Genomic DNA, 27,534 nt, shown 5'->3' on the forward strand with positions numbered 1-27,534 from the left:
TACTGGTTGAGAATTTTTCAGATGAAAATTATCCTTTTTTTTTTTTTTAAATGGAAAAGGGTCTTTCCTTCCTACAAAACATCTAGTCAAGAGTTAATGACTTATATTTGCAAGTGGAGTTGTGATTTTATAAGTTACAATATTGGCAATGTGACTTTATGGAGCAAAATCTGATTCTGAATGAAAAAATTACATTAAAATAATCTGTATGTGTCAAAACCTAATAATAATTTATTTTCTTTTTCTTTTTCTTTTGCGTTGAGGAGGGAAATTTGAATCATGACTTATAGTCAAGTTATATATGCATTTATCACCACTCTATTACGACTTGTTGCGCATAAATTCAATGAACTTAAGCCTAATAATTTGGCTATTGTTTATAAATCTCAGTATACCCACCAACCTGAAACACAAACATTCATCCACAGCAAAAATATTTATTTCAATTTCTTTATTACAATTTATGAATTATATAATTAATTAAAATTTAATAAATAATTAATTTACCTCCCCATTAAGGTATCAAGGGTACCATTCAGTTTTAATAGGAAGCTTCAACTTTTGAGTAGAAGTAACAGGTACTCTTCCATCCGTATCACCACTGCATGGTAAAATGTTTTTAAAATAACAGTTATGCATCAGCTCGTTGAGTGTTTCTTTTTGGTATCCTAAATTTATTTTTATTTAGGATAATTACATTAAATACTACATTCCTGACGGTTAGTGTTTAGCTCTTCAATTGTTGATTGATTATAACAATCTAAGGTCTGTTCGGCAAGATTAGTTGTTTTAATTTTTCATAAAATGATAAAAGCTAGACGTTCAGTGAGTTAAATTTTTATAAAACGCTACTTTAACCTGTAAAAACTAATTTAAACGTTATTTTACCGAATACTAAAAAAATAATAGCTTTTAGCATTTTAATTAATCAAAACATTAAAATCTATCTTAAAAATTGTTGCCAAAAAGTTTTAAGATATAATCTATGTTTCATGGAAATTAAAACGAAATAGCGTGGAAACGCAGAAACAAAGAAATGCGAAAAGCTTATAATTTGGAGTTTTTATACTTCATAAAATATAATATTATCTAATAAAAAAATTTTTTAATTAGGTGATATAATATGTTTTTTTTTTCTTTTTCTTATGAGACTGACCTATAAACCAAGATTCTTACTCCATTTTTCGTGAACTCCTTGAGCAAGGGAAGAATTGTTGAAGGGCTATCTGTCCACCTATCAATAATATCACTACATGGTTCCCAATCATGATCAAGCTTAGTGACATTGGCATGCAAAGCTTCTTGCACATCAGCCCTATTGAAATAGGCATGCACATAATAGTCACTGCATGGATCAAAATTATCCAGCTGCAAAATAAAACAAACAAATTTTAGTTATATATATATAATCACCTTTCTGCACCTATAAAAAAATTGTGTTAATCAACTTACTGAAGCCTTCTTGGGGTGAGCTGTGATATTCTCATCAAAGCACAAAGGAGCATAAATGTTATAAATGTCAACAGCTTGAGAATATTTGTCAGCCTTCTCAATAGCTGCTCTGCACTCTTTGGATGGATGGTTGATATACTTAGGTGAGAAATTACAGTGTTTTTTTATTTTTTGCAGTGTTTTTGGTGAAGATAAAACATGGGTTGTAAAGAAAGAATACATTCCTAGAGTATCAGTTTCATCATTTATCACTGCATTTCCTATCTGCATTTTCACAGATATAAACATACGGTTAGCTTCAATTTCACTAATTTATATGCACGGAAACTTCTAGCCATGAACGTTTTATGTTCCGGAAACATTTCACTGTTCCAGTATAAAATACCGTTTTTCCAAGTAAAATTATGTTTTATAGGTTAGAAAGGCACATACTGCAATTCCTTTGAAGTTACTTGTACCTCTAACTGTTGCAAATGTTAAATCTCCCTAGTAAACTTGTGTATATCCTCCAACCTTCAAAAAAGAAAAATACCCAAAAAGAAAAAATTATGCTACTTTTTTTGAATACTTTTGATAAAAAGTGGGTAATTAATGAAATAAGGAAATTGCTTATACCTCTCCTTTGAGGTACCAAGGATGCCATTCAGTTTTGATAGGAAGACTCAACTTATCAATAGAATATATAGTTGAAGTAAAGGGTACTCTTCCATCTGTATCCCCTCTGCATAACAACCAATAAAAATTTGCATCATTAATTAAAGTGTGACCCAACTCGAACCCATGATCTTCGGGTCTCGAATTGAGTAACTTTACTATGTTTTTGCATATGTTGAACCCATGACCTTTCGGGTTAAAGTCGAGTAATTTTTATGTTTTTGCGGTTTCGCATCCATAACGTTCAGGTCACGAGTAGAGTAACTTTAATATACCTTCAATATACTTTTTAACTCATGACCTCCAGGTCACGAGATAAATAATTTTTACATTTTTACGAGTTAAGTAGTTTTACTATATTTTTGCGTATCTCGAACCTATAACTTCCAAGTCAAAGTCGAGTAACTTTATTATGATTTTTCATATCTCAAATCCATAACTTTCAGGTCACAAGTAACTTTATTCTATTTTGGCATATCTCGAACCCATGACCTTCAGGTCACGAGTCACTCTTGCATATCTTGAAACCATGACCTTCAAGTCATGAGTCAGTAATTTTACTATACTTTTAAATATCTCGATCTCATGTCGTTCAGGTCACGAGTCCAATAACTTTAACATTATACAAAAAGCACACACTTAGTAACGATTAACCAACTTACCTATATATCCATACACGAAGTCCATTGACCATGAACTCTTGTACAAGTGGAAGAACAGTAGCAGAGCTATCTAACCATTGGCCGATGACGTCACTGCAGGGCTCCCAATCATGTTTAAGTTTTGTTACACTAGCATGCACATAATAATCACTGCATGGATCAAAATTCTCCAACTGCAATACAAAATTAATCATACAATTATTACATCAAACCTCTTTTTACAACAAAACAATTATTTTCCATAGACCAAAAAAAAAAAAAATTACAAGCACTAATAATAATTAACTTACTGAAGCAATCTTGGGTTTGGCTGTGGTAGTTGGACTGAAGCAAAGAGGAGCATAAATATTGTATATATCAAGATAAGAAATGTCTCTTTCAATTTGATTATTAGCTGAAATGCAAATAGCAGACTGAGTTGTGGCATTGGGGGAGAAGTCACAATGCTTCTTAATTTTGTTGACAGCCTCATTTGAAACTAGGGCATGTCCAACAAAGTAGTCATACATTCCTATATTATCAGTTTCATCATTAATCACTGCATTCCCAATCTGCAATTTTTTACAAGAACATAATTATTAATTTCAAGAACATAATTATATATGTATCAATGATTAGTTGGGAGAAAAAGAAACTTAATAAATACCCTTAAGGTTGATAATATTTTTTTTGGCCTTTTTGTTATTGTAAAGAATAGTATGTGCAAGTTGTGGAACATAATGCCCTGCATAGGTCTCTCCAGAAATGTAGAAATCTCTATCTTTGTATTCAGGAAATCTCTTCAGCCAATTTACCAAGAATATATAATTATCCTCTGCTGTTTTTTTGTCTCCATTGTTATCATAATCCGATGTCCTATTAGAGTATGAGAAACCAACTCCAGCAGGCGATTCAAGAAACAAAACATTTGCAGCTGAAAAACAAAAGGGAAAATCAAGATCTTACATTATACTAAGTTCTTGTTCGGCAAAATTAGATATTTTTCTACAAATATTTACATTTATTTATTGAGAAGAATGTTATGTACCATAATTCCATGAGTATCTATTTTTGTAAAGAGTTTTGACATCACTGTGTACACGAAATGGTCCAAGTTCTTGCATAGCCCCATAAGCCAAAGAGGAGCAACCAGGGCCTGTAAAAATAAAAAAAATAAAAAAATAAATCTTTGGAGTTGGTTATATGGTTTTTTTTTTTCAAATACTTAAACCGGATCCAAACCAATAAGACTAAAAATTCTTATTGAAACAGAGGTATTTCTGACCATATATTTTTTAAAAAATCATTAGTTTCATTGGTTTAATCCATAAGTAAGGCCATATAATGTATGAGTTTAATGGAATACATTAATGCTTAATGATGATAGATTATAGTATTCTCTTTCAAAAAAAAAAAAGATGATAGATTATAGTAATCCCAACCACCATTAGTTTAATTAAATTAAATCTTGCATAGGAGTGAAGCATGGGATTGGAACCCAAGATTGGGTGGCAACATTCCAATTGGCCATGTGGGATTACAATTTTTTTATTTTTCTTATTATTATTATTATTTTAAGGAAAGGAAAGAGGGGGGTTAATACTTTTTTGCTAGATGATTCATCATATAATATTAATGTAAAAAGAAAATTAAACAAAATTTTTTTTTGTAACTAACCTAAAATTTATAATTGCAATGTGATTTTAATATTCTTCTAATAATTAGCTATAGCCTAAGTAGAAAAGAAATTGACAAACAAAGTGTGAGTACAATTATTGCATGGAATAACAGTTGGTGTATGTGCAATAATTATCTTCTGTTTTTTTTTTTTTTTTTTTTTTTGAAAACTGCCAAAAATAATGATTATTAACCGTTTAAATTTTAAAAACTACTTACCAATAATTATCTACCGTACGTTCGAACACCAAACCAATAATTGATTTCCTAAATTTATATTCACTTACAGCTTAATTTTTCCATATGAGGCACTTGACTCGTTTGGCCAACGCATTTACCCAAACTACTTATATGAGCATGTTTGTTTATTCATTGACAGACTTAAGGCTCTGGAAGTATTATTTAAAGTGAAGAAAGTTTACAGAAATTGGTTGAGAATTTTTCAGATAGAAATTATACTTTTTTTATAAATGGAATAGGTCCGTTCCTCCTACAAAACATCCAGTCAAGAGTCAAGTGATCTCGAACGACTTGCTATTTATGCAAACGACAGGTCGTCTGCACCAAGATGCAAATGACTTGCATTTGCGAGTGAATTTGAGTTTTTATAAGTAACTATACTGGCAATGTGGCTTTATGGAGCAAAATCTGATTCTGAATGAAAAAAATTACATCAAAAGAATCTGTATGTTTCAAAACATAATAATAATTTATTTTCTTTTCTTTTGCTTTGAGGAGGGAAATTTGAACCATGATTTATAGTCAAGTTGTATATCCATTTACCATCACTCTATTACGGCTTATTGCGCATAAATTCAATAAACTTAAGCCTAATAATTTGGCTATTGTTTATAACAAATTAACACAATAAAATTCTAATAAATATAATAAAATTGAGGTACATAGATTATGAAATTTTTGGAAGAGGTTTGCCAAGAAGAAAGTGGTGAATAAGTGAGAGTGCTCTTGCAGGCTGAAAGGCAGGCACTTCATGTCCAGCCCCTCTCACAGTAGCAAAAGTAAGGTCTCCTTTATAAATCTCAGTATACCCACCAACCTGAAACACAAACATTCATCCACAGGAAAAACATTTATTTCAATTTCTTTATTACAATTTACAATTTATAAATTATATAATTAATTAAATTTTAATAAATAATTAATTTACCTCCCCATTAAGGTACCAAGGGTACCATTCAGTTTTAATAGGAAGCTTCAACTTTGCGAGTGAGTATTGAGTAGAAGTAACAGGTACTCTTCCATCCGTATCACCACTGCATGGTAAAATGTTTTTAAAATAACAGTTATTCATTAGCTTGTTGAGTGTTTCTTTTTGTTACCCTAAATTTATTTTTATTTAGGATAATTACATTAAATACTGCATTCCTGACAGTTAGTGTTTAGCTCTTCAACCCTTGATTGATTATAACAATCTAAGTTCTGTCCGGCAAGATTAATTGTTTTAGTAGTTGTTGATAGTTTTCCATAAAAAGTTAATTCACTGAATGTTTAGCTTTTAACATTTTATAAAACGCTATTTTAACCTGTAAAAACTAATTCAAACGTTATGTTACAAAAAATTATAAAAATAATAGCATTTAGCATTTTAACTGATCAAAACACTAAATCTATTTAAAAAGTTTTTGCCCAAAAAGTTTTAAGATATAATCTATGTATCATGGAAACTAAAATGAAACAAACTGGGAAATGCAAAAACGCCTAATTAATTTGGAGTTTCCATACATCTTAGAATATAATCTTATCTAATAAAAAACAAGTTTTAGTTAGGGGATATAATATGTTTTTTTTTTTTTCTTTTTCTTATGAGACTGACCTATAAACCAGGATTCTTACTCCATTTTCCATGAACTCCTTGAGCAAGGGAAGAATTGTTGAAGGGCTATCTGTCCACCTATCAATAATATCACTACATGGTTCCCAATCATGATCAAGCTTAGTGACATTGGCATGCAAAGCTTCTTGCACATTAGCCCTATTGAAATAAGCATGCACATAATAGTCACTGCATGGATCAAAATTATCCAGCTGCAAAATAAAACAAACAAATTTTAGTTATATATATAAAATCACCTTTCTGCATCTATAAAAAAATTGTGTTAATCAACTTACTGAAGCCTTCTTGGGGTAAGCTGTGATATTCTCATCAAAGCACAAAGGAGCATAAATGTTATAAATGTCAACTGCTTGAGAATATTTGTCAGCCTTCTCAGTAGCTTCTCTGCACTCTTTGGACGGATGGTTGATATACTTAGGTGAGAAATTACAGTGTTTTTTTATTTTTTGCAGTGTTTTTGGTGAAGATAAAACATGGGTTGTAAAGAAAGTATACATTCCTAGAGTATCTGTTTCATCATTTATCACTGCATTTCCAATCTGCATTTTCACAGATATAAACATACGGTTAGCTTCAATTTCAATAATTTATATGCACGGAAACTTCTAGCCATGAACGTTTTATGTTTCGGAAACGTTTCCACTTTTCCAGTATAAAATACCGTTTTTCCAAGTAAACTTATGTTTTATATGTTAGAAAGGCACATACTGCAATTCCTTTGAGGTTGATAATGGTTTTGTTGGCCTTCTTGTTGTAGTAAAGGATGGTATGTGCAAGCTGAGGAACATAATGGCCTGCATAGCTTTCTCCAGAAATGTAGAAATCTCTTCCTTTATATTCTGGAAATCTTTGAAGCCAATTTACCAAAAACAAATAATTTTCTGTTGCTGTATGTCTGTCGCCAGAATTCTCATAATCTGATGTCCTGTTTGAGTATGAAAAGCCTACTCCAACAGGAGACTCCACAAACAGAACATTTGCAACTGAAAAAAAAAAAAAGAAAAATTAAAAATTAAAATATGCCCAAAAAGATTTATTGAAATGTGCATGAGAAATGTAATTGTTGGCACACTATTAATTTAAATTTTGAAAATTAATTTTTCAGAGGGAATTCATTATTTTTTATAAATATTATTATTATAATAAACAGATAATCCAGTTCTTTAAGTTATTTCAAAAGTAAAATAATTAAAGAATTACCATTATTCCATGAAAATCTGTTCTTGTAAAGTGTTTTGCCATCACTATATACTCGAAATGGTCCAAGCTCTTGCATCAACCCATAAGCCAAAGATGAACAACCAGGGCCTGTAAAAATATTAATGATTGCTTTAAATAATAGACAGTAATATTATACATTTAAATTGAAAATTTAACATTAATAATAATAATAATAAAAAGAATACTATTTTCAGGAAATAAATAAATTTAGAACACAAAAGGGAGAAAAATGGAAAAAGAATATATTAAATACCTCCATTTAGCCACAGAAGAAGAGGCAAAGAGTTCTTAGAACTTTCTCTAGCTTCAGCAAAATAATAATATAAGGCTTTTCCAGCTAACTTATCCACAGTAACATAACCTCCATATTGTGAAAACTTAACTTGAGGTTGGCCAGGCAATCTTTTGATCCTATCTTTTTCTTTATCTTTTCCATTTTCTTGATTTATAGTAATAATAGAATCAATTGTCCTAAAATTGCTTGTGTCCATACCAGAATTCCCATTAAGCTTGGATTTGTAAAGATTCCCAAGAACTTCACTTTGCCTTTTACTATGGCTCTGAGATGTTAAATAAGAAAAAATGAAAAAGAACAGGAATATCAAACATGGGTTTTTCCCCATTGCAGGAAAAGTTTTTAGGGTTTTTGATTTTTTGGATTTTTGTTTCTTGAATCCAAATTATGTGTTTATATAAGTATAGGGGTGTGTGTTTGTGCAATGGAGAGAAAGTATCTATAGAATAGAAGGATTTTGTTTTCTGATTTCCTAATTTAGATCAATATTAGTTATTATTCCCTCCATCTTATAAAATTATGCTTGTTTCTATTTTCTCACAAACTAATTAAATGTAATTAATATTTTTAAATAATAAATTTGACCTATATTTCTCTTGATATACCTCTATTGTAATATTAGATATCATTTTCTTTTCTAGTATAATCCGGTAGTGTAATTTTCATCAGCCCCTGGGTAATAGAGGGTAAAAGTTTTTAATTCTTCTTGCAAATTGAGTTTTCAGAAAATCGAACTTGTATTATCGTCTTTATGGAGATCGAGATCATTTACCGATCCAATCAGAATCTTATTGATAATTTTAGAAATCACTTCAAATAAAGAATTAAGCGAGAAAAATTTTAATAATAGGACTATTAAATAAGAGTATATAAAGAAATTAGTTATATTTTCAAAAAAGAAAATAACTATAATTTGAAACAAATAAAAAAAAAAAAGGAAAGAAAACCTATTTTCCAAAACGAGTCATTGTCAAAATATACAGCTTTATTTTTCCATATAAGATGTTGGACTTTTATTTTCCCTTGCTATGGCTTTGATATATTAAATAATAAAAATGATAAAAAAAATAAACTAGAACAATTGTTTAAAATTTTTATTTTCATCAATTTGGTCTATACGTAAAGGTTATAGATCTGATTTAAGCAAGTTTCTATAGTTACATATATATGTGATCAAGAGAGTGTTTTAAAAGAATTTTATTTTCTAATTTCCTAATTTAGTTGATATATTATTAATTAATTATTAACTGTTTAAATTTTAAAAACTACTTACTACTATTACCGTATATCCATACACCGTTCCTAAATTTATATTCACTTACAGCTTAATTTTTCCATATCAAACACTTGACTCATTTGACCAATGCATTTACTCCTTTTTTTTAATTCAATCAATATTAAATATATTCATCACTACTAGTACACCCAGATTTTCAAGAATCCAAAATCCAGAGAATTTGCAAATCAAATATTTAATTCAATGATACCAATTAAGAAATAGAAGAAAAGAATCACTTATTATACACCTAGACACCCAAATCCAGCACAATTTGCAAATTAATATTTAAAAGCGATTTGGAATAAATGAATTTCACAAAATTTTGTGGAATGTATTTGAAAATTTAAAATTTTGTGTTTAGAATCAAAAAAAATACAGATTAATTTGAATTCCACAAATTGAATTCTATGGAATTGGATAGGACTAACTTAAAATTGACCATAAAATATTTATTGATAAAATTACCCTCCACTATGAACTCAATTATTTTACCTTTTTTTTTCCTTTTTTGTATACTTCTTTGGAAAATTCCAAACTGTAAAAATATTTTTTTAATCCAATAATAACGTTAGGTTATATTTTTTTTTTCTCCTTTTTTTTAAGTATAGTAATAATTTTAGTTATTATTATTATGAAACTATAAAAACAGAGTATCAACAACAACAATTGTTTTCAAATGCAATTAAAAATAATAGTAGCATTTTTAATATTTTTTAGTTTCCAAATTAATTTCTTAAATCAACAAAATTTTTTACATCAATTAAAAATAATTCTTATGATTAATATTACTGCTTATACAATTAATTAATTAGCATGGAATATTGTACTTATTTATATGAAATTTATTATTTATATTTTAATAAAAAAATGACAAGTTATTATATTGTACATAATAAATATAATTGGTGTTTTTTATTTATTTTTGTTAAATTGCTATGTCAAGGGTGTTATAAGAAATAAAGACAAATGAATTTTTATTTAAGAATTTATTCCAAACATAATTTTGTGAAATTCAATTGAATTCCTTATTTTAAATTGTAGCATACCAAACATGAAAAATTCATTTCTAAATGAATTTTACTTAGAATTCATTTATAAATGAATTCTACAATCATGATTCATTTGTTTTAAATGGGCTATTAGGCTCTATTTTTTCTATAAAATAACTTAAAGGAAAATATTTTTCATGATTTTCCGTTGTTTGAGGCATTCAGAAAAATAAGTCAATGAAAAATATTTTACTCATTTTTAAAGAAATTGACTTTCCAATTTTTAGAGAGAACATTTTCCAGATATTGTCAAACTTATGATAACCTTATATATCCATATTTTTTTAATTTATTAATTATTTATAGTCATTACCACCGGTTACCGTTCGCCACCAACTATCGGCCACCACCATTAGCTTTCATAATTTATCTTTTTTGCATTTTTCTCATATTTGAGAATAAAAATTTTTAAAATTTCTATTATTATTAATATTTTTGTGGTCTTATGAGTTAAAGAATTTAATATTTTAAATTAATTTTCAATATTACAATCAAACAAGGAAAATATATCTTTTGAAAAATTTATTCAATCCAAAGATAAATTATTTTCAAAAAACAAACGTCTTAATTCAATGATATCAAGGAAGAACTACAAGAAAAGCAAATGGAAGTTCTTGGTTTTGTCATTAAGACCCTTTAAGTGAGTTTTACTCATTTGCCTTTTCCAAAGAAAAATATTATGTTATGGAAACTTTATTTTCCTCTTTGTAAGGTGTTAATTGTTTTTTTTTTTTTTTTTTCGTGTTATTTGTTTGTTTGTTATAAGGTGGAATAATATTGGATATGTATTTTTTATATATATTTTATCTTGTGCAAATGTAGTTGTAAATTATTTATAATTTAATAATTATTTATTAAGTATTCCCATGATAATTCAATCAATTATCATAATTCAAAATGCAAAAATTTAAAAATTATGATATCGGTTACAATTTATGAATCTAATATAATTGGAAGAGTACTTTCTAAAATTGGCAGATAAAGATATCTAATATTTGAAGATAGTAACAAATTGACAAATTCTGAAATTAATTACAATCCAAGAAATAACAAATATTCTAAACCCTAAAAAAATTAACTGCCATCTCCTAATTAAGGAATGATAAATCAAATTTAAAGCTAATATCTTTTAGTATCAGGCAAAGGTGTGCCATCGACAAAGTGTTTAATTAGTGAAAGTGCTCTAAGAGGTTGAAAGCTTGGAACTTCATGCCCTGCCCCTCTAACTGTAGCAAATGTTAAATCTCCCTTGTAAACTTGTGTATATCCTCCAACCTTCGAAAAAGAAAAATACCCAAAAAGAAAAAATTATGCTACTTTTTTTGAATACTTTTGATAAATACCAAAAAGAAAAAATTGCTTATACCTCTCCTTTGAGGTACCAAGGATGCCATTCAGTTTTGATAGGAAGATTCAACTTATCAATAGAATATATAGTTGAAGTAAAAGGTACTCTTCCATCTGTATCCCCACTGCATAACAACCGATAAAGATTTGCATCATTAAATAAAGTGACCCAACTTGAACCCATGATATTTGGGTTACGAATTAGAGTAATTTTATTATGCTTTTGCATATGTCGAACCCTTGACCTTTCAGGTTAAAGTTTTTGCGCGTTTCGCATCCATAACTTTCAGGTCACTATTCGAATAATTTTATCATTACTCAAAAAGCACACACTTAGCAATGATTAACCAACTTACCTATATATCCAGACACGAAGTCCATTGGCCATGAACTCTTGTAGAAGTGGAAGAACAGTAGCAGAGCTATCTAACCATTGGCTGATGACGTCACTGCAGGGCTCCCAATCATGTTTAAGTTTTGTTACATTGGCATGCATAGCTTCTTGCACTTCAGGTGTATTCAAATATGCATACACATAATAATCACTGCATGGATCAAAATTCTCCAACTGCAATACAAAATTAATCATACAATTATTACATCAAACCTCTTTTTACAACAAAACAATTATTTTCCATAGACCAAAAAAAAAATTACAAACACTAATAATAATTTACTTACTGAAGCAATCTTGGGTTTGGCTGTGGTAGTTGGACTGAAGCAAAGAGGAGCATAAATGTTGTATATATCAAGATGAGAAATGTCTCTTTCAATTTGATTATTAGCTGAAATGCAAGTAGCAGACTGAGTTGTGGCATTGGGGGAGAAGTCGCAATGCTTCTTAATATTGTTGACAGCATCATTTGAAACTAGGGCATGTCCAGCAAAGTAGTCATACATTCCTATATTATCAGTTTCGTCATTAATCACTGCATTCCCAATCTGCAATTTTTTACAAGAACATCATTATTAATTTCAAGAACATAATTATATATGTATCAATGATTACTTGGGAGAAAAAGAAACTTACTAAAATACCCTTAAGGTTGATAATAGTTTTTTTGGCCTTTTTGTTATTGTAAAGAATAGTATGTGCAAGTTGTGGAACATAATGCCCTGCATAGCTCTCTCCAGAAATGTAGAAATCTCTATCTTTGTATTCAGGAAATCTCTTCAGCCAATTTACCAAGAATATATAATTATCCTCTGCTGTTTTTTTGTCTCCATTGTTATCATAATCCGATGTCCTATTAGAGTATGAAAAACCAACTCCAGCAGGCGATTCAAGAAACAAAACATTTGCAGCTGAAAAACAAAAGGGAAAATCAAGATCTTACATTATACTAAGGTCCTGTTCCGCAAAATTAGATATTTTTCTACAAATATTTACATTTATTTATTGAGAAGAATGCTATGTACCGTAATTCCATGAGTATCTATTTTTGTAAAGAGTTTTGCCATCACTGTGTACACGAAATGGTCCAAGTTCTTGCATAGCCCCATAAGCCAAAGAGGAGCAACCAGGGCCTGTAAAAATTAAAAAAATAAATAAATAAATCTTTGGAGTTGGTTATATGTTTTTTTTTTTTTTTTTTTTCAAACATTCGCTTTGATCACAGGGAAAAACTTACTTAAACCAGATCCAAACCAATGAGACAAAAGATTCTTATTGAAACAGGATTACACTTGGAATCAAATCGAAACACTTTTTAAAAAATAAACCCGGACTGGTAAGATTTTTTTCCTGATCAAATATATTAAAAATATAAAATTTATTAACATCACCATCAAACTAAAACAAAATGACAAATACATTATATCATCAAAGATCAAATCAAATGTTCTTATGTCCCTATAATGTATGAGTTTAATGGAATACATTAATGCTTAATGATGATAGATTATAGTATTCCCAACCACCATTAGTTTAATTAAATTAAATCTTGCATAGGAGTGAAGCATGGGATTGGAACCCAAGATTTGGTGGCAACATTCCAATTGGCCATGTGGGGTTACAATTTTTTTATTTTTCTTCTTATTATTATTTTAAGGAAAGAAAAGAGGTGGGTTAATACTTTTTTGGTAGATGATTCATCATATAATATTAATTGTAAAAAGAAAATTAAACAAAAATTACTTTTTGTAACTAACCAAAAATTTATAATTGCAATGTGATTATAATATTCTTCTAATAATTAGCTATAGCCTAAGCAGAAAAGAAATTGACAAACAAAAGTGTGGGCTCTAGTGAGTAGAATTATTGCATGGAATAATAGCTAGTGTATGTGCAATAATTATCTTCTGTTTTTTTTTTTCTTAGAAAACTGCCAAAAATAATGATTAAAATTCCAAATATTTTATATAAAAAATACTTTCGGATAAAAAAACATACATAATGCAGTAATAAATACACTGACGAGAATTTCAATTCGAATCAAACTCTCCGAATGATCCCCTTTATATATTCATGCCAATAAATAAATTAATGATTTGATATAAGTAAGTTTTTTCCATTTTACATCGCTTTCGAGATATTTTTGAATGGTATATTCTTTCTTTCTTGTAAAAGCAACCACCCAAAAGAACAGGAGAGATTCCTATCATTCCTATCCAAAAGGATTCCAAATATTTTGAAGGAAAAAAAAAAAAAAAAAACTGAACTAAGAAAATAATTAATTAAGAGAAATTAGTAATACCTCCATTAAGCCAGAGAAGAAGAGGCAAAGAGTCCTTGGAGTGCTGAGCTTCGACAAAATAATAGTAAAAAGCCCGGCCGGCGGACTTATCGACGGTGACATAACCACCGTACTGAGAGAATCTTACATTAGGTTGTCCAGGCAATCTCACAATTCTGTCATTCTCTTTCGAGCCAATATCATCAGGATGATAATGAATCTTGGATTTAGAATTTACAAGTTCAACTGCCTTAAAATGACTCATGTCTATTCCAGAATTGCCTCTGAACTTGGCATTGGAGAGATGGCTAAGTGCTTCTGTTTGCTTCTTTCTGCCATAGATTTGAACAAGAAAGAACGAAAGAATGAGAAAGAAAGCAAGAACAAACTTGTTCTTCATTTTTGGTATAATAATATCCAGCCACACCAATGTGGAGAGCCTGGTGAAGGGTTTTTATATGTGAAAATGTTTAACATAAATGTCTACAATGCCCCTCCTGGTGGATTTATTTATTAATTATTTTAATTTAAAATTATATTAGATAAGTCAAAATACATCATCCATAACTCAATTTATCCAAATAAAATATCAAATACATAACTCAATTTATCCAAATAAAATATCAAATAAATTAACAATAACCATATTAATTTATCTGAATACAATTTTAAAAAAAAGGTGTTTATTTTCAAATGTTTTTTTTTTTTTTTTGAAATGACTTTATATATAATGAATTTTTATAATATAAATTAGTGTATCAAATATATTTTTATAAAAAATTTGATTAATATAATACCATATTTGAAGTATATTTATTTTAGTAATTTGATTTTTTGGATGTGTTAGGTTGGAATATAACAATTATAAATACCTAAATGATTTCTAAATTGTGTTTGGTTGGAAGGAAAAATATTTTCAATTAGCCATAAAATTTTTGTCGCTAACTTATTTTTTTCTTGTAGTGATAGAAATGCATTTCATTTCCTTCTCTCCCTACAAAACAAACCATTAAATGTAAATAAAATTAAGAAGAAAAATCAAATGTATAAAAAAAAGGATAAATATTAATAATTCTTGGACTTAATTATGGAATTTAGATCCAAAAATCTTGCTGAAATAGTATAAATTTTAAATATTTCCACGAGATTTTTGGCAAAAATAAATGAAGAAAATTAAAAAAATAATAATAAAAAAAGATTCAGCAATCATTGAATTGGCATGAATTCATTAAATTCGGGGAATTTTTATACTGCAAATACAAATGAATACTTATTGAGTAATTTATTTTATTTTTATTATGACGAACCAATCATGTTATGCCATGTGAATATTGCATAAATAGTGATTGGTCAATTAGGAGCACATGCATATAGGTTTTGGTGTTCCTTACGAGATCGTGACATTCGTGATTGATTTATTTTAGAAGTTTCATGTTTGGACTTTCTGTTCTTCTCATAATTTTTAATTTGTCCATGTTTTTATTATTTTATTTTACTTTATTTAGAATATTATTTTATATTTTACTTTTTCTTGGTACAATGTTTATTTTATTTTAAATTTTCAAAAGTTTAGATTTCAATATCAACTTCATGTGTCACATCCTAGATTCAAAAGTTTATTTTATCTTTTCAGAAAAAAAAAGATTTATTTGATAATTTTTTTAATAAAATGAGGAGGTTTTTTTTAATAAAATGAAGAGATGTTAATCATTTCAGAATGTAGAGGTAAAAGTCGATAAATAATAATACATTGAATAAATAAAAAAAATTGAAATTACTCTAAAATTTCTAGCATAAATTTGAAATTTACTTTAAATTTGAACTAAATTAGGTTATTTATATTTCATTAAAAAATCGGCTTTTTTATCTATAAAAAGAATAAATATGAGATAAATATTCGAATGAAGATAAAAGGTATTTACAATTTTAATTTTGTGGCAATGAGCATTAAAATTAGGTTACTAATAATATTATAAGCTAACATATGAGTTGTAACTCAGTTGGCAACGTATGCTGGGATGTGAGAAGAGCTTTCAGTTTTAATCATCGCTAAACATACGAGCAGAACAGGGTGAAAAGTCTTAACTATGATTGAACCCCAAATAGTATTAGTCGATCCCTGATAACAGGATTTGGATACCGGTAATTTACAATAAAAAATTACATTATAAGCAATTTTATGATCCTATAAAGTCCAAGAGAATATGAAAAGTGAATGAACCAAACTATATATACAACGAAGCTTCCCTTATATATATATATTTTTTTATTGCAATGTAATTATAAATTAAAATCAAATCTTGTAAAGGAATCAAATTTCGTATTTTAGTTGTTGGATATATTAATTAAATACATTCATTCTTGGAAATGGAATATTGCAACTACCACTCAAAACCAAGAAAATACAATAGCAAGAAGAAGATGGAATATTCTATTTGTGGGTTTAATCTTGATTTTTTTAGAAAAATAGGCAAAAATCGAGAAATTGCAAATTGATTTTAAAATTATATATTCTATATTAATTCTAACAAAATGATAGGTAGGAATTAGGATGTCCATATATGAAATTTCAAGTATATACGAGTCTACTAATTTTAAAAAAAGAGACAATCAAATCAAAAAATGTAAATTGAATCACCCAATTAAGGAGACAAAGATTCGTTTTTTGTGAAAATGGAATTTAATTAGCCTAAATTCTTAATTAGGCCACAACTAGACAATTAAGCTCAACTCGAATAATAAGTTTTTATATTTTATTTATCAAAATCGATGAAGCAAGTGATCACATCTAAATAAATATTAAAAATATATTATTTTAGAATTATTTTTTCCTTAAATTTTTTTTAAAAATTTAATTTTCTAATTTCTAGTTACTAACATATATTAATTTTTTATTTTAATAAATATATTTAATTTTTTATATCTATTGAGATTTGGGATTCCTTATTTTTTCTTATTCTTAGATTTTTAATTTTGTAATATCAAATTACTAAACAAATTGATTTCTTTTTCTCCTGTAAATTTATTTAATTCTCTATATTTATTAAGGTTGACTTATTATTAAACTTTATGATTCTTTTTTTTTTTTTTGTTTATTAGTAAAATTGATGATTTTTTTTTTCAAATTCTCATTATATTTTTTCTAGAGGAAAAAGATGCATAACACCAAAACCATATTGAAATTGAGGTTAAAACTGTAATTTTTTTTTTTTTTTATCAACCGAGATTCGTCAATATGAAAAAGATTTGGTTCCTTAAATAAGAGATTGAGTGATCAATCTTTACATATATATGGAAAAAATATATATTGAATTCAATGGACTGAATACACCTGTAGTGTAGTCTAATGCGCGCGCAAACAAAAAAAAATCCTACAACTCGAACCGGCCAATTCAGGACTAATCTTGATTCCTCCATTTGACGGCCTGAATCATTAAAATTCAATTAATAAATAAAATAACAATAATAATAATAATAAAATTGTATTTTAATTTGGGTTTAGCACATTTAGTAATTATCCATACTCTCAATATCTTTCTGTCTGGCCCATGATGAAGCATTGGGCTTCAGTATATACAGCCTCAAATATATGACAGCAAATGCATTGGAGAGAGAGAAAATTTGGATCAAACCTTCCTAAAAACTTAGATGAGGTTCCTTTCCATATTGGATCTAAATGTTTTTTTTTTTTTTTAATCAAAGAGATTCTATAGCCTCATAATAAAATTTATACATTTTTTTATATTCATTGGGAGGCCCAACAGATAAAAAAATATTATGGCTACACAGCAGGATAGTCCTCTTTTTACTCATTAAATTAGCAAAAATTCTTATTTTCGAGGAGTGAAAAGATCAATCAAACTCTATTTGAAAAAAATTATATATTACAAGATAAGATATATATCATAAAAATAAAATTGTAAATAGAGGTGAAAATTATCTTGTGGTATTACCGACACAATTCATATGATATGCTTAAAATTTATCATGCTATAGATAATATTTTTTAAAAGGAAATATTACATGTTACCTACGACAACATATTTAGTTAACAAAATGTATATGCACCAAGTTAATTGTCATTTTCCTTTTTTTTTAATTTTTTTTTATTTATTTTTTTTTTTGGGTTTTTGGGTTTTGAAATTGAAACAATCCAGAATGTTCTTAGTGGGTTTGGTCAATTAAAGCAAAAATGCATGTGTGGTCATAAAAATTGCATATTTATTTTAATAAGAGTCTTACAAGCAACGGTATTCCACATTGCTCCTATTTAGCTTTCATAGAAGTTATTAGTTAGTAGAAGTGTTTTTCTTGGAAGGACTTTTGTTTCTATCTCAAGTGAAATTTTCATGTTTTTGACTTTTGACTTTTTCTTTTTTTTTTTTTTTTTTTTTATTACAAAGCATAGACAATTAAGTTCACTGACACCTCTCCAAACTTAGATTTAAAGTTTAATTTATTTATATTTGTAGTTTTATATTGATATTTTTTTTCGATATAAGTTGACAATTATTTTCTTTAATTAAAGACAACTCACATTTTTTACAGGGGAAAATATCGTATTATATTTACATTCTTATGATATCGAGATCACTTATAATCTGAATCAATGCGAATCAATGCATTGTCGGAATGTTTATATTAATTTTTATTGTTAATTATTTGTTTAACTAATGTTTATCGTGGAAGCTCATTGGATGAGGAATTATTTCTTAAATTATTTAAAAAAATTAATTTAAAAGAATTTGTTGACCGTTTTTTCTCGCAGTGAAGTCCACACGAGCAACGTCTCTAACAAAAAAAAAAATGCTGGTTCCTAATGGTTGCCAGATGGATTAGAACAGAAGCTACGAAACATACGCGGGCGTAGCTTTCAAGCAAATGCTGCTTCCTCCTACCTTTTCTTTTCAACCAACGGGCAATGGTGTTTCACGTGCAACTATGTCAAGGGTTGGCTCACAAAGACAAATTTGACGAAAACGAATGTCCAGTTATTTATTTCAAAATATAAATGGTATAAGATTTTTATATAGATTAAAAATAAATAATTAAATTTTTTAAATTATAATAAAATTAAAAGTAATTTGATGAAATTGTCATTTATTTTAAAATTAAAAATAATTATTATATTTAATATAAAATAAAAGTAATATTGAAAAAATATTTTTTATTACTCCTTAAAATACTCAATTCATTGTACAAATTGTAAATTCAGTGGACAGATTATGTCTACAATTTTATATTTTCTTACTATATTTTTGATACAAAAATGAAATCAATGATACAAATAATAATTTATAATTTATTAATGACGAAAGACATGAGTTTTAATAAATTAATAGTTGACCAAAATCCCTAAGAAAACCAGGAAATTGAAATTTGACGTGGAAAAGTCAAATGTTATTACATTTCCTGATTTCATCAAAACAATTTGCTTCTATTCTATGACTGCGAGATCCCAAACCGTAGACCAAAATCAGTGGGCCGTATTGACAGGCTATGCCAGCTATACTACTCATCAGCATTTGGGCTAAAAGCCTAAAATCATTTTTAAAAAGTTAATTAACTATAAAATAGTTTAGTACTACGTGGCAACCCGCCAAATTGAATTATTTATGATATAAAACTCTATTATATATAAAATTTAATATTCTTTCGTGTAATTTTTATATTTAATTGTAACATTTTTCTATTATTTTTATAAAAAATTTAGAATTCTTCGACAGGGTTACAAATTAAAGGTAAGAAAAAGTGATATTTAATATCAAAATTTAACAAAAAAAGATAAATATTACTAAGGGGTAATATTTAAATTCAATTAAGAATTCTCATATTTAAATTTAAATTTATTATTAAGAAATAATAAATCACAAGTATGAATAATAAATATACATAATTTGCAAAGTACGATTTGAAAATTAGTATAAATAAAGGTGAGAATAAAGAGAAAACATCGAGATAAAAAAATAATATTATTAATTTTATATTTTGACAAAAATATATTTAAAACTTATAAAAAAAAATAAAAAATGTGAAAATTATTACTTATAAATTGAATAAAAATATTTCTTAATATAAAAACTTAAACAAAGCAAACGTTTCTTTTTGCAAGCAACTTGAAGCTCCATGCATAAATTTGCAGCTAGCTAGCATTATTATGAAAGTACATATCCCTTTCCTTTTATCTTTGTTCCCAATCTGTTGCTTGCAAAAGTAGGTCATTTGCTTAGTTCCAAGTGGGCCTAGTTGTCTCAAAGCGTGTGGTTTTTGGTCACCTTTTTATTTTGCACACTTAACATAACATAACGTGTTTAAGTGTAATTAAAGAAATGAATTAATTTTCACAAATGGATAAGAACATTTGACTGCTACCACTTTTCTTTTGTTTTTTATTCTTTAATAATAATTCTACTATGGACCATAGAAACATATGATTCATTTGGATAAAGCGGTCCCGTCGCTAATGGACTAAATTAATAAAAATAATATTTTTTTATTGAAATAGTAATATTTGTGATAAGTATAATTCATATATATTAGAAAAGAAAGTAGGAAGAATTTTAAAAATTTTTATTTTTGTTGATTATATCATATTTGGTCTGATTAGTCCGAGTTCGAATTAGTGAATTTGAGAGATGACTATTTCTATTGCGTAACTTATTATATTATTTCAGATTTATCGTGTTCCAACAAACATTATTGGTTTTGATTTTTGCTTTTTCTAGTGTTTTCCATTTTATTTTAATACACAAACAAACATTTCAAACTTGTATAAAAGCCAACCTACCACCTAAAACTTCTTAAGAAAAACCAAACTTTCAAACCTCCCTTTGTTATTGAGTTCTCAATGGTACTCCTGGTACAGAGATTTGCCAAATTACATTCCAAACTGGAGAACTATCATCACCATCACCACCACTACGACCACCATCAGGCAGAAGCTGATAATATATCAGCTCCTTTAAGGGTTTTTCGATCCGAAATTTCAAGTTTAGTAACCAAGTTGTCACTGAATTGGAAACAGGAGGATGGATTGGAGAACCTATCCTTGGAATGGATTCAGAAATGTTTTCATGTTCTACCCATGATCAATAAAGCCTTTGGAAAGCTAGTTATGGAGATTGACTATCATATGAGCAAATGGAAGGCCAAAACAAGTGAAGAATATTTCAAGTATAGTTTAAACTTGCTTGATTTTCTCAACTCATTCAGTTCCTCAATGTCTTATCTTGCACAAGCTAAGCTTTCTTTATCTCATACTCTGAGTCTTGTGAAGACTTCACCTTCTCTGGCAAGAGAACGATTAAAGGCAATCGAGTTCAAGAATCCAAGAAAGGAATTTAAATTCCAAGAATATAAGGAAGCTGAGGAAGAAAGATCTTGCTTAGATAAAGAATGGGTTATTCTTCAAGCTTTGATGGAACTAAGGAGTGTAGGATTTTGGGTATGCAGTGTTTTGTTTGGTGGGTTGTGTGGTGATGCTAAGGGATTCTTGGAGATGAGAAAATTAGCAGGGAATTTATCTAACCCTGCTTTAATTAAGTTGGATTCAATTATTTTGGAAGTTGTAATGAAAAAAGGATGTGTGTTAAAGGAAGTTAAAGAGCTGAATGATGCAGCGGCTAGCCTTGCAGCTGCCATAGCCAGTGGAAACAGTAGAAATGCAGCAGAGGAGTTGCAGACAAGATTGGGGATGATTGGGAAGCTTCTGGATAGCTTAACAAAAGAGGTGGATTGTCTCTTTAATGAAGTATTAGTTGGGAGAAATGATTTGCTTAATGGAATTCGAAGTACAAAACCATAATCACAAGATTTGTAAGTTTCTAAGTACTATTAACTTTTTGTTTTTTAAATTTTCTGTATATAGATTATAAAATGAAAAAAGGATTGTTTTTTTTTTTATTTTTAGGATTGATTGTAAAAGCTACAAAGCAAATTATAAAGAAATAAATGAATTGTTGATTAGCTTCAAATTTGTGAGATCTGTTAAGAAATGTCTGCTTAATCTTATTTCAGAAAGTTAGGTATTGAACATGTGAAGAACTAAAGAAGATGCCAAGTAACATACTTTTGTCTAAGAGAAAATGGGAAATGAAATTCATCATCCTATTTACTGATTAAATCAGAAAAGGATGGTCATAACCAACACCTAGATAACATACACTAATCTGATACAGGTAAAGAAAAAAAAGAAAAAAAAAAAAGAGAGGATCTATGAACCATTACTAAAAATGGGTAACACTAACTACCGACTCGTTTCGATCTCTGTCCCCTGAAACTCCAGTTTTTCTCCTACAATAGAAACATCTATAACTGAAAGAACACTAACTATAACTTCTCACGGTTGGCTAAACCGATGCCTCGACAAACTTCAAGAACCAACTCTACTCTACCATTTCAGTTCTGTTTCTATTAACAGGAAAGGAGAATGACCAAATGATCACATCAAGACTAATTGGCTCTCTGAATCATTGGACTGGCTTTCTCCCTCTGGTGCCTTCCTCTTGCGATATGCATCAGTTGGCAATCTGGCCAACAAAGGAAATATATATGAGAATAGTTAGGCATTATCAAAGCAATATACCAGAGCAGTAAGATTATAAGGTCTGAGCCGACTTAAAAGTTAAAAATATTAACTTAGCAAGCAAGTACAGTTAGGCATTACTGCTATTTATACAACAATTTATTGAAGTATTCGCAAATCAACTGAAGGATGGGTGATACAAGAAAAATAGCATACCCCAAATGCAAGGTTGTATCTGAATCCCCTTTTTCCATTGAGCAATTGCAGGCTACGTCTGGACTAGCAGAACCATTGTTTGTAAGGGAATGCTTCCTCTCTATAGAATAGTATTCAAGATAAGCTGGAACTGAGTGATTAGTTGATGGGAAGAAGCCTCGAAGCTCTTCAACCTTCATGATACAACAAGCAAAAATGAGCATTGCATTTTACTTGGGACATTGTTCAAAGAAGTGTATTGATTACCTGTCTGCGCAGAGTTTCATTCTCCAGCATAGCTCGCTGTTCCTGGTAACAAGAAATTGAATACCCAGTCAAAAAACAGTTCCAATTTCTTTCTCTGGCAGAAGCTGAGGAACTCTGTTAGCACAAATCATATTTCACCACTTAACTGAAATGTTGGCGCAAATACAAAACCTTTTTTCTTCTTGGATAATGTTAGGGATTGGGGATTTCAAATCAAAAACCTCCTCCTTAAGGGAGGGAGATAATTACCAACAGGGCTATGTCTAGGTAACTTCAAACATTTACAACCAAAATTGACACATTTGTAAAGTGGTCGCATTATTCTTTTAGGATTAATGCTGTAATGAACATTGTTCAACAAAATAGTTACAGGAAATACACATGTAATAATTATGTCTTCAATTACCTGTACTCTTGATTGTTCAAGTTGTTCCATCAGTAATTTTTCCTGAAAGGATAAAATTTCCATTAAAGCTCTTGAAATGTGAAACTAGTAAACAACACAATGTGCCTCTATTGCTTTCTATGATTAAAATTGTACAACAAAAGCAAGAACAAAGATATTGCGCAAAACCTTTCTCTCTTTCACACATAATAACCCTTCGTTTAATTGCTGCTCCAACAGTTGCAACTCTTTCAAGCTCAAGCCAGTCAGGTCCTGGCCCAAAAGCCGCCTATTGAAACAGAATCATGAATACACATAGAAAAGAGATCTTTGCATTATCTCAATAGTTATTTAACAAATGCAATGAAATAATGCAGAAAGCACATACAATTGTTTCACTTGTAGCTTCGCAATTTCCTCTTTTAGAACATCCACCTCCTTCAAATCTTGTTTCTGAAGAAGACATGCAAATGGAAACATCAACCAATACTTGTATTGGAGATTATTCATATGAGTAAAGTTCAACAAATTGAATAGTCAAAAATTTCAATTGGACATAAACAAAGTATTATGGTTGTCTAAACCATCTACAAGTGATGGATGGTTCTCAAAAGTGCCTGGGTGAAAAAGGACAGCAAATGGAAGAAAAATGTCATTTGATAAATTTTTCCTACAATGTGAACCCCATCGCCCTTGAGGACATGGACTGGACCATATCAGCTTCCTGCTCTACCATTTGGAAATAGTTTTCTTCAAATTTTCTGTGATATGCATTTTATGTGGAAAAAAGTTCTCAAAACTTCATCAAAAAAGTTGGAATTCTTTTTTCACTCTCCCACATAATAGTAATGAAGCTGAGGAATAAAAAAGATTTGGACAGCAAAGACCCTTGTGTAAAGGCTCTGCCTTTCTTATGTATGTCTTTCCAGAACCCAATGGTCAGCCTATATGAGTGATGACGTTTATCACTTTATCTTCAAACGAGCAAGTCTCCCTACTTCCCATACCAACAATCACCCCATTCCCGCAAGTTCAAAACTGTTTTTCAAAGCAGAAAAATTGCAGTACATTCCAGAATACCCACAGAAAGTCTGCAAGTAAATGGGAAGAATGGATATCTATTTATGTTTTCTTCTGTGATGTTTTTGCATTTAACAAAATATATATAACATTCCTAAGAGAAAGGGAAAGGGAAAGGGAAAAGCGGAACAATGTATCAGAAGACCCTTAAATAAGGTAAAACACACTGCAGGACACTTGTATGCACAAATTCATAAAAGAACATATTTTGCTAGTGTACACATGAACTAAGAGCTACCTCTGCCTTGTACTCTACTTTAATATGCTCTGACGAATCTAGGCATTTGTTGTATCTTGCAAGTGTTCTCTTCATGCTGTAGAAACAAAAATTTGAGCGAATAAGCATGAGTTAGTACCAAGTTAGTATCTTTAGATGAAGTGCATCAAATTTTCAGTCAAATTCATTCTTGCTACATGATTCTTGAAAAAATATAAACATAAGTAAGTAGACTGTCGACACAGGCCAATGACAAGTTATAAAATCTTTTCTACGGCATATGCCATTGGAGTGAAAACTTAAGCAGATTGGGATAAGGCATGATTGTATTACGCTTCTGCTTAACTGAAGTGCATTGTGATCCTAAAAAAAATGTTTCTTGGCTAAAAAATTGAGGACAATACTAGTTTCTTGGAGTTTCATCTATTGTATCTCTAACTACTTGATATGTCTTGCTGACAGCTAAGTGTGTCTGAAGTGAAAGGTAGTTATTTTTTCGGACTCAAAGCTCCATCCACTAGAGGGAGTCCCTGCTAGTTCAATACGCTTATGATTAACAGCGTCGCAAGAAGTTAGAAATCACTTGGTGCTCTGCATTATATATATTTTCTGCTCTGTTGGTTCTATTTTCTCTTGGTCTAGTATTTTCTCACTTCATTTCCAGAAATTAGTTTCTCAATAATCCATCACCAAGAATTCAGTATTCTCTTTTGTAAATTTGAAAAGATACCTACCTTTTTTTCCCTCTTCATGCTTATTTCCATAAAAAGGACATCTAAGGAGTTAAAAGTTCTGGTTTCTCTGAACTACTCTAACATTAAAAACTTCACTTAAAAAAAAAAAAAAAAACAAAAGAACAGATTACTTATGACAGATATCAACTAAAAAATGCAAATCACTCAGTCAAATCCTCAGCAGAAAACAAATAAATAAGTATAACCCAAGACATCCATCAAAGTGAACTTAAAACAAGACATTAGCCATCATACCCCAACCTGTCACAAACAAAGTTCAAATCAAATTAGCAAATTCGGTGAAATTGGAAATATCTTCTAGAAAAAGTAACAACACGAATCAATAGAAAAATTAAAGCTCATGAAACCATGTCAATTGAATAGAAAAAAAGAGGGTAAAACCCCACATCACCTAGATTTTATCAATAATTAATCAACAGCTACATGCAGAAAAATAAACAATAAACCCCCAAAACCCGCATGAACCTAGTCAAGTGGAAAAGAATTTATCACTGGAAAGGAACATTTACCCAGGAAGAATATTGCTGAAAACTGAAAAGAATTTTAAAAAGCTCTCAAATAAAATATAAAAGTCACTTCAACATATCCAATAAAAAAATTCAACAGTAGTTAAGGGAAAAAAAAAAAAAAAAAGATAAACTTAGTGAACGTTAAAAACCATAATAAAAGAAAAAAAAAAGTTCATCCAGATATGATTAAAAAAAAAACATACACATGCAATGATCCAAAAACTTCTAAAACGAAACTTTGAAAAAAAATTTCAAAATCCCTTCGTAAATTAGTAAGTTTAAATTAAATGACAGAAAAGTCCATTCCAACCATAAACATTTACAAAAAAACCAGAGCAGCCATTAATTTAGCACATGCAATCACCTCAAAATATTCATTAAAATTATAAGAAAAGATTCCCAAAAACGAAATTTTGTTCCTTAACAAACGAGCTTAGAATGAAAAGACAAATTAATAAAATAAAATACTATCCATACCCAGCACTAGAGAACTCAAAGAGCTTGCCAGTGTTGGAGAAGATAATAACAGCAACCTCAGCATCACAGAGAATGGCAAGTTCCTGAGCCTTTTTCAGCAGCCCGGCTCTCCTTTTAGAGAATGTAACTTGCCTGCTGTTTGCATTCTCAATCCTCTTGATCTCAATCTTCCCTCTACCCATTTTTCCTCTTCAAACAACAACAGAGACCCAACTGATCAAAACCCACAAAAACCAACAGAAAGGGGGAAATTTTTATTCTTTCAAAATTCAATTTTCTATCTTTAAAACAAAGCAAGGAGCTTTCTTTCTTTCAGATAGATAGGCAGAGAGAAAATAAGAAGGCCCTTATTTGGGGTTGCTAAATATAGAGAAAGAGGAGAAGATAAAGGGGATAGAGATAGAGGGAGAGAGAAAGAGAGCGTTTTTTTTGACACAAATGGCGAGAGATAGAGGGGCTAGAAACGGCAAGTTTGCATGGCTCTGTATACTAATTAGAGTGTGCTGCATGATTCTTTTGCCACATTTGGAGTGGTTGGGTGCTAATGGTGGGTCTCCTCTTTTCTCATTGTGGGACCCATAAAGTTTTGTTCTTTAGTAGGATATGAGTGGGTCCCTTTTTTGGAAGTTTCAATTTTTGATTTATTTCCTTTTGCTAAATTTAGCATCCTATTTTACATATATTTTCTTGTTCTGAGAGGGAAAAATGAGTGGATGGTCTAATGAGTCTTTGTTTTTAGTCTCATTGGTCTTTCAAAGAACCTATTCCTTTTGTTTTCTAGTGTATTTAGATTTCTTTTCTTATTTTTTTCTTTTAATTTAGCTACATTTTTCTATATATATTTCTTGAATAAAAAAAAAATTGTTCTACTTTAGCTTTGCCTCTGCCAATTTTAGAGAAAGCTAAGTGGGTAATGGCTATTTTTGTTTTTGTGTATATTTTTACTTCAATAGCATTTGCTTGTGTTTCTGGATTTAGTA

At 29.3% G+C, this 27,534-nt stretch overlaps 5 protein-coding genes across 5 annotated transcripts; 1 reads left to right on the top strand and 4 right to left on the bottom strand.

The window, feature by feature from the left end:
- Positions 1-370: 370 nt before the first annotated feature.
- LOC105628839 (serine carboxypeptidase-like 40) lies at positions 371-4,727 on the bottom strand. The gene is given in 8 exon segments (XM_089722646.1): positions 371-403; positions 508-601; positions 1,157-1,368; positions 1,453-1,716; positions 1,885-1,892; positions 3,415-3,681; positions 3,796-3,903; positions 4,712-4,727. Coding segments are annotated over 8 exon segments (1,002 nt in total).
- Positions 4,728-5,331: 604 nt separating this feature from the next.
- LOC149495207 (serine carboxypeptidase-like 40) lies at positions 5,332-8,057 on the bottom strand. Its single transcript, XM_089722647.1, has 7 exons — positions 7,754-8,057; positions 7,480-7,587; positions 6,988-7,262; positions 6,555-6,818; positions 6,259-6,470; positions 5,593-5,698; positions 5,332-5,481 (listed from the first exon to the last, which is right to left on the bottom strand). The coding sequence occupies exons 1-7, from the start codon at positions 7,989-7,991 to the stop codon at positions 5,332-5,334; spliced, it is 1,353 nt and encodes a 450-aa protein (XP_089578773.1). The 5' UTR covers positions 7,992-8,057.
- A 3,028-nt stretch (positions 8,058-11,085) lies between these two features.
- Positions 11,086-14,586, bottom strand: LOC149495208 (serine carboxypeptidase-like 40). Its single transcript, XM_089723560.1, has 7 exons — positions 14,167-14,586; positions 12,890-12,997; positions 12,501-12,775; positions 12,152-12,412; positions 11,827-12,038; positions 11,490-11,595; positions 11,086-11,398 (listed from the first exon to the last, which is right to left on the bottom strand). The coding sequence occupies exons 1-7, from the start codon at positions 14,543-14,545 to the stop codon at positions 11,243-11,245; spliced, it is 1,497 nt and encodes a 498-aa protein (XP_089579686.1). The 5' UTR covers positions 14,546-14,586; the 3' UTR covers positions 11,086-11,242.
- Positions 14,587-20,922: 6,336 nt separating this feature from the next.
- Positions 20,923-22,118, top strand: LOC149495209 (protein BPS1, chloroplastic-like). Its single transcript, XM_089723133.1, has one exon. It carries the CDS (start codon positions 20,993-20,995, stop codon positions 21,947-21,949), a length of 957 nt encoding a protein of 318 aa, XP_089579259.1. The 5' UTR covers positions 20,923-20,992; the 3' UTR covers positions 21,950-22,118.
- A 68-nt stretch (positions 22,119-22,186) lies between these two features.
- On the bottom strand, positions 22,187-26,998 carry AGL15 (AGAMOUS-like 15). The gene is made up of 8 exons (XM_012210244.4): positions 26,555-26,998; positions 24,835-24,910; positions 23,905-23,969; positions 23,706-23,805; positions 23,538-23,579; positions 23,132-23,173; positions 22,886-23,058; positions 22,187-22,673 (listed from the first exon to the last, which is right to left on the bottom strand). The coding sequence occupies exons 1-8, from the start codon at positions 26,734-26,736 to the stop codon at positions 22,586-22,588; spliced, it is 768 nt and encodes a 255-aa protein (XP_012065634.1). The 5' UTR covers positions 26,737-26,998; the 3' UTR covers positions 22,187-22,585.
- Between the last annotated feature and the right edge of the window lie 536 nt (positions 26,999-27,534).

This window comes from Jatropha curcas, chromosome 6, assembly GCF_041381405.1.
Source record: "Jatropha curcas cultivar XTBG-Jc1 chromosome 6, XTBG_Jcur_1.0, whole genome shotgun sequence".
Taxonomy (NCBI): domain Eukaryota; kingdom Viridiplantae; phylum Streptophyta; class Magnoliopsida; order Malpighiales; family Euphorbiaceae; genus Jatropha; species Jatropha curcas.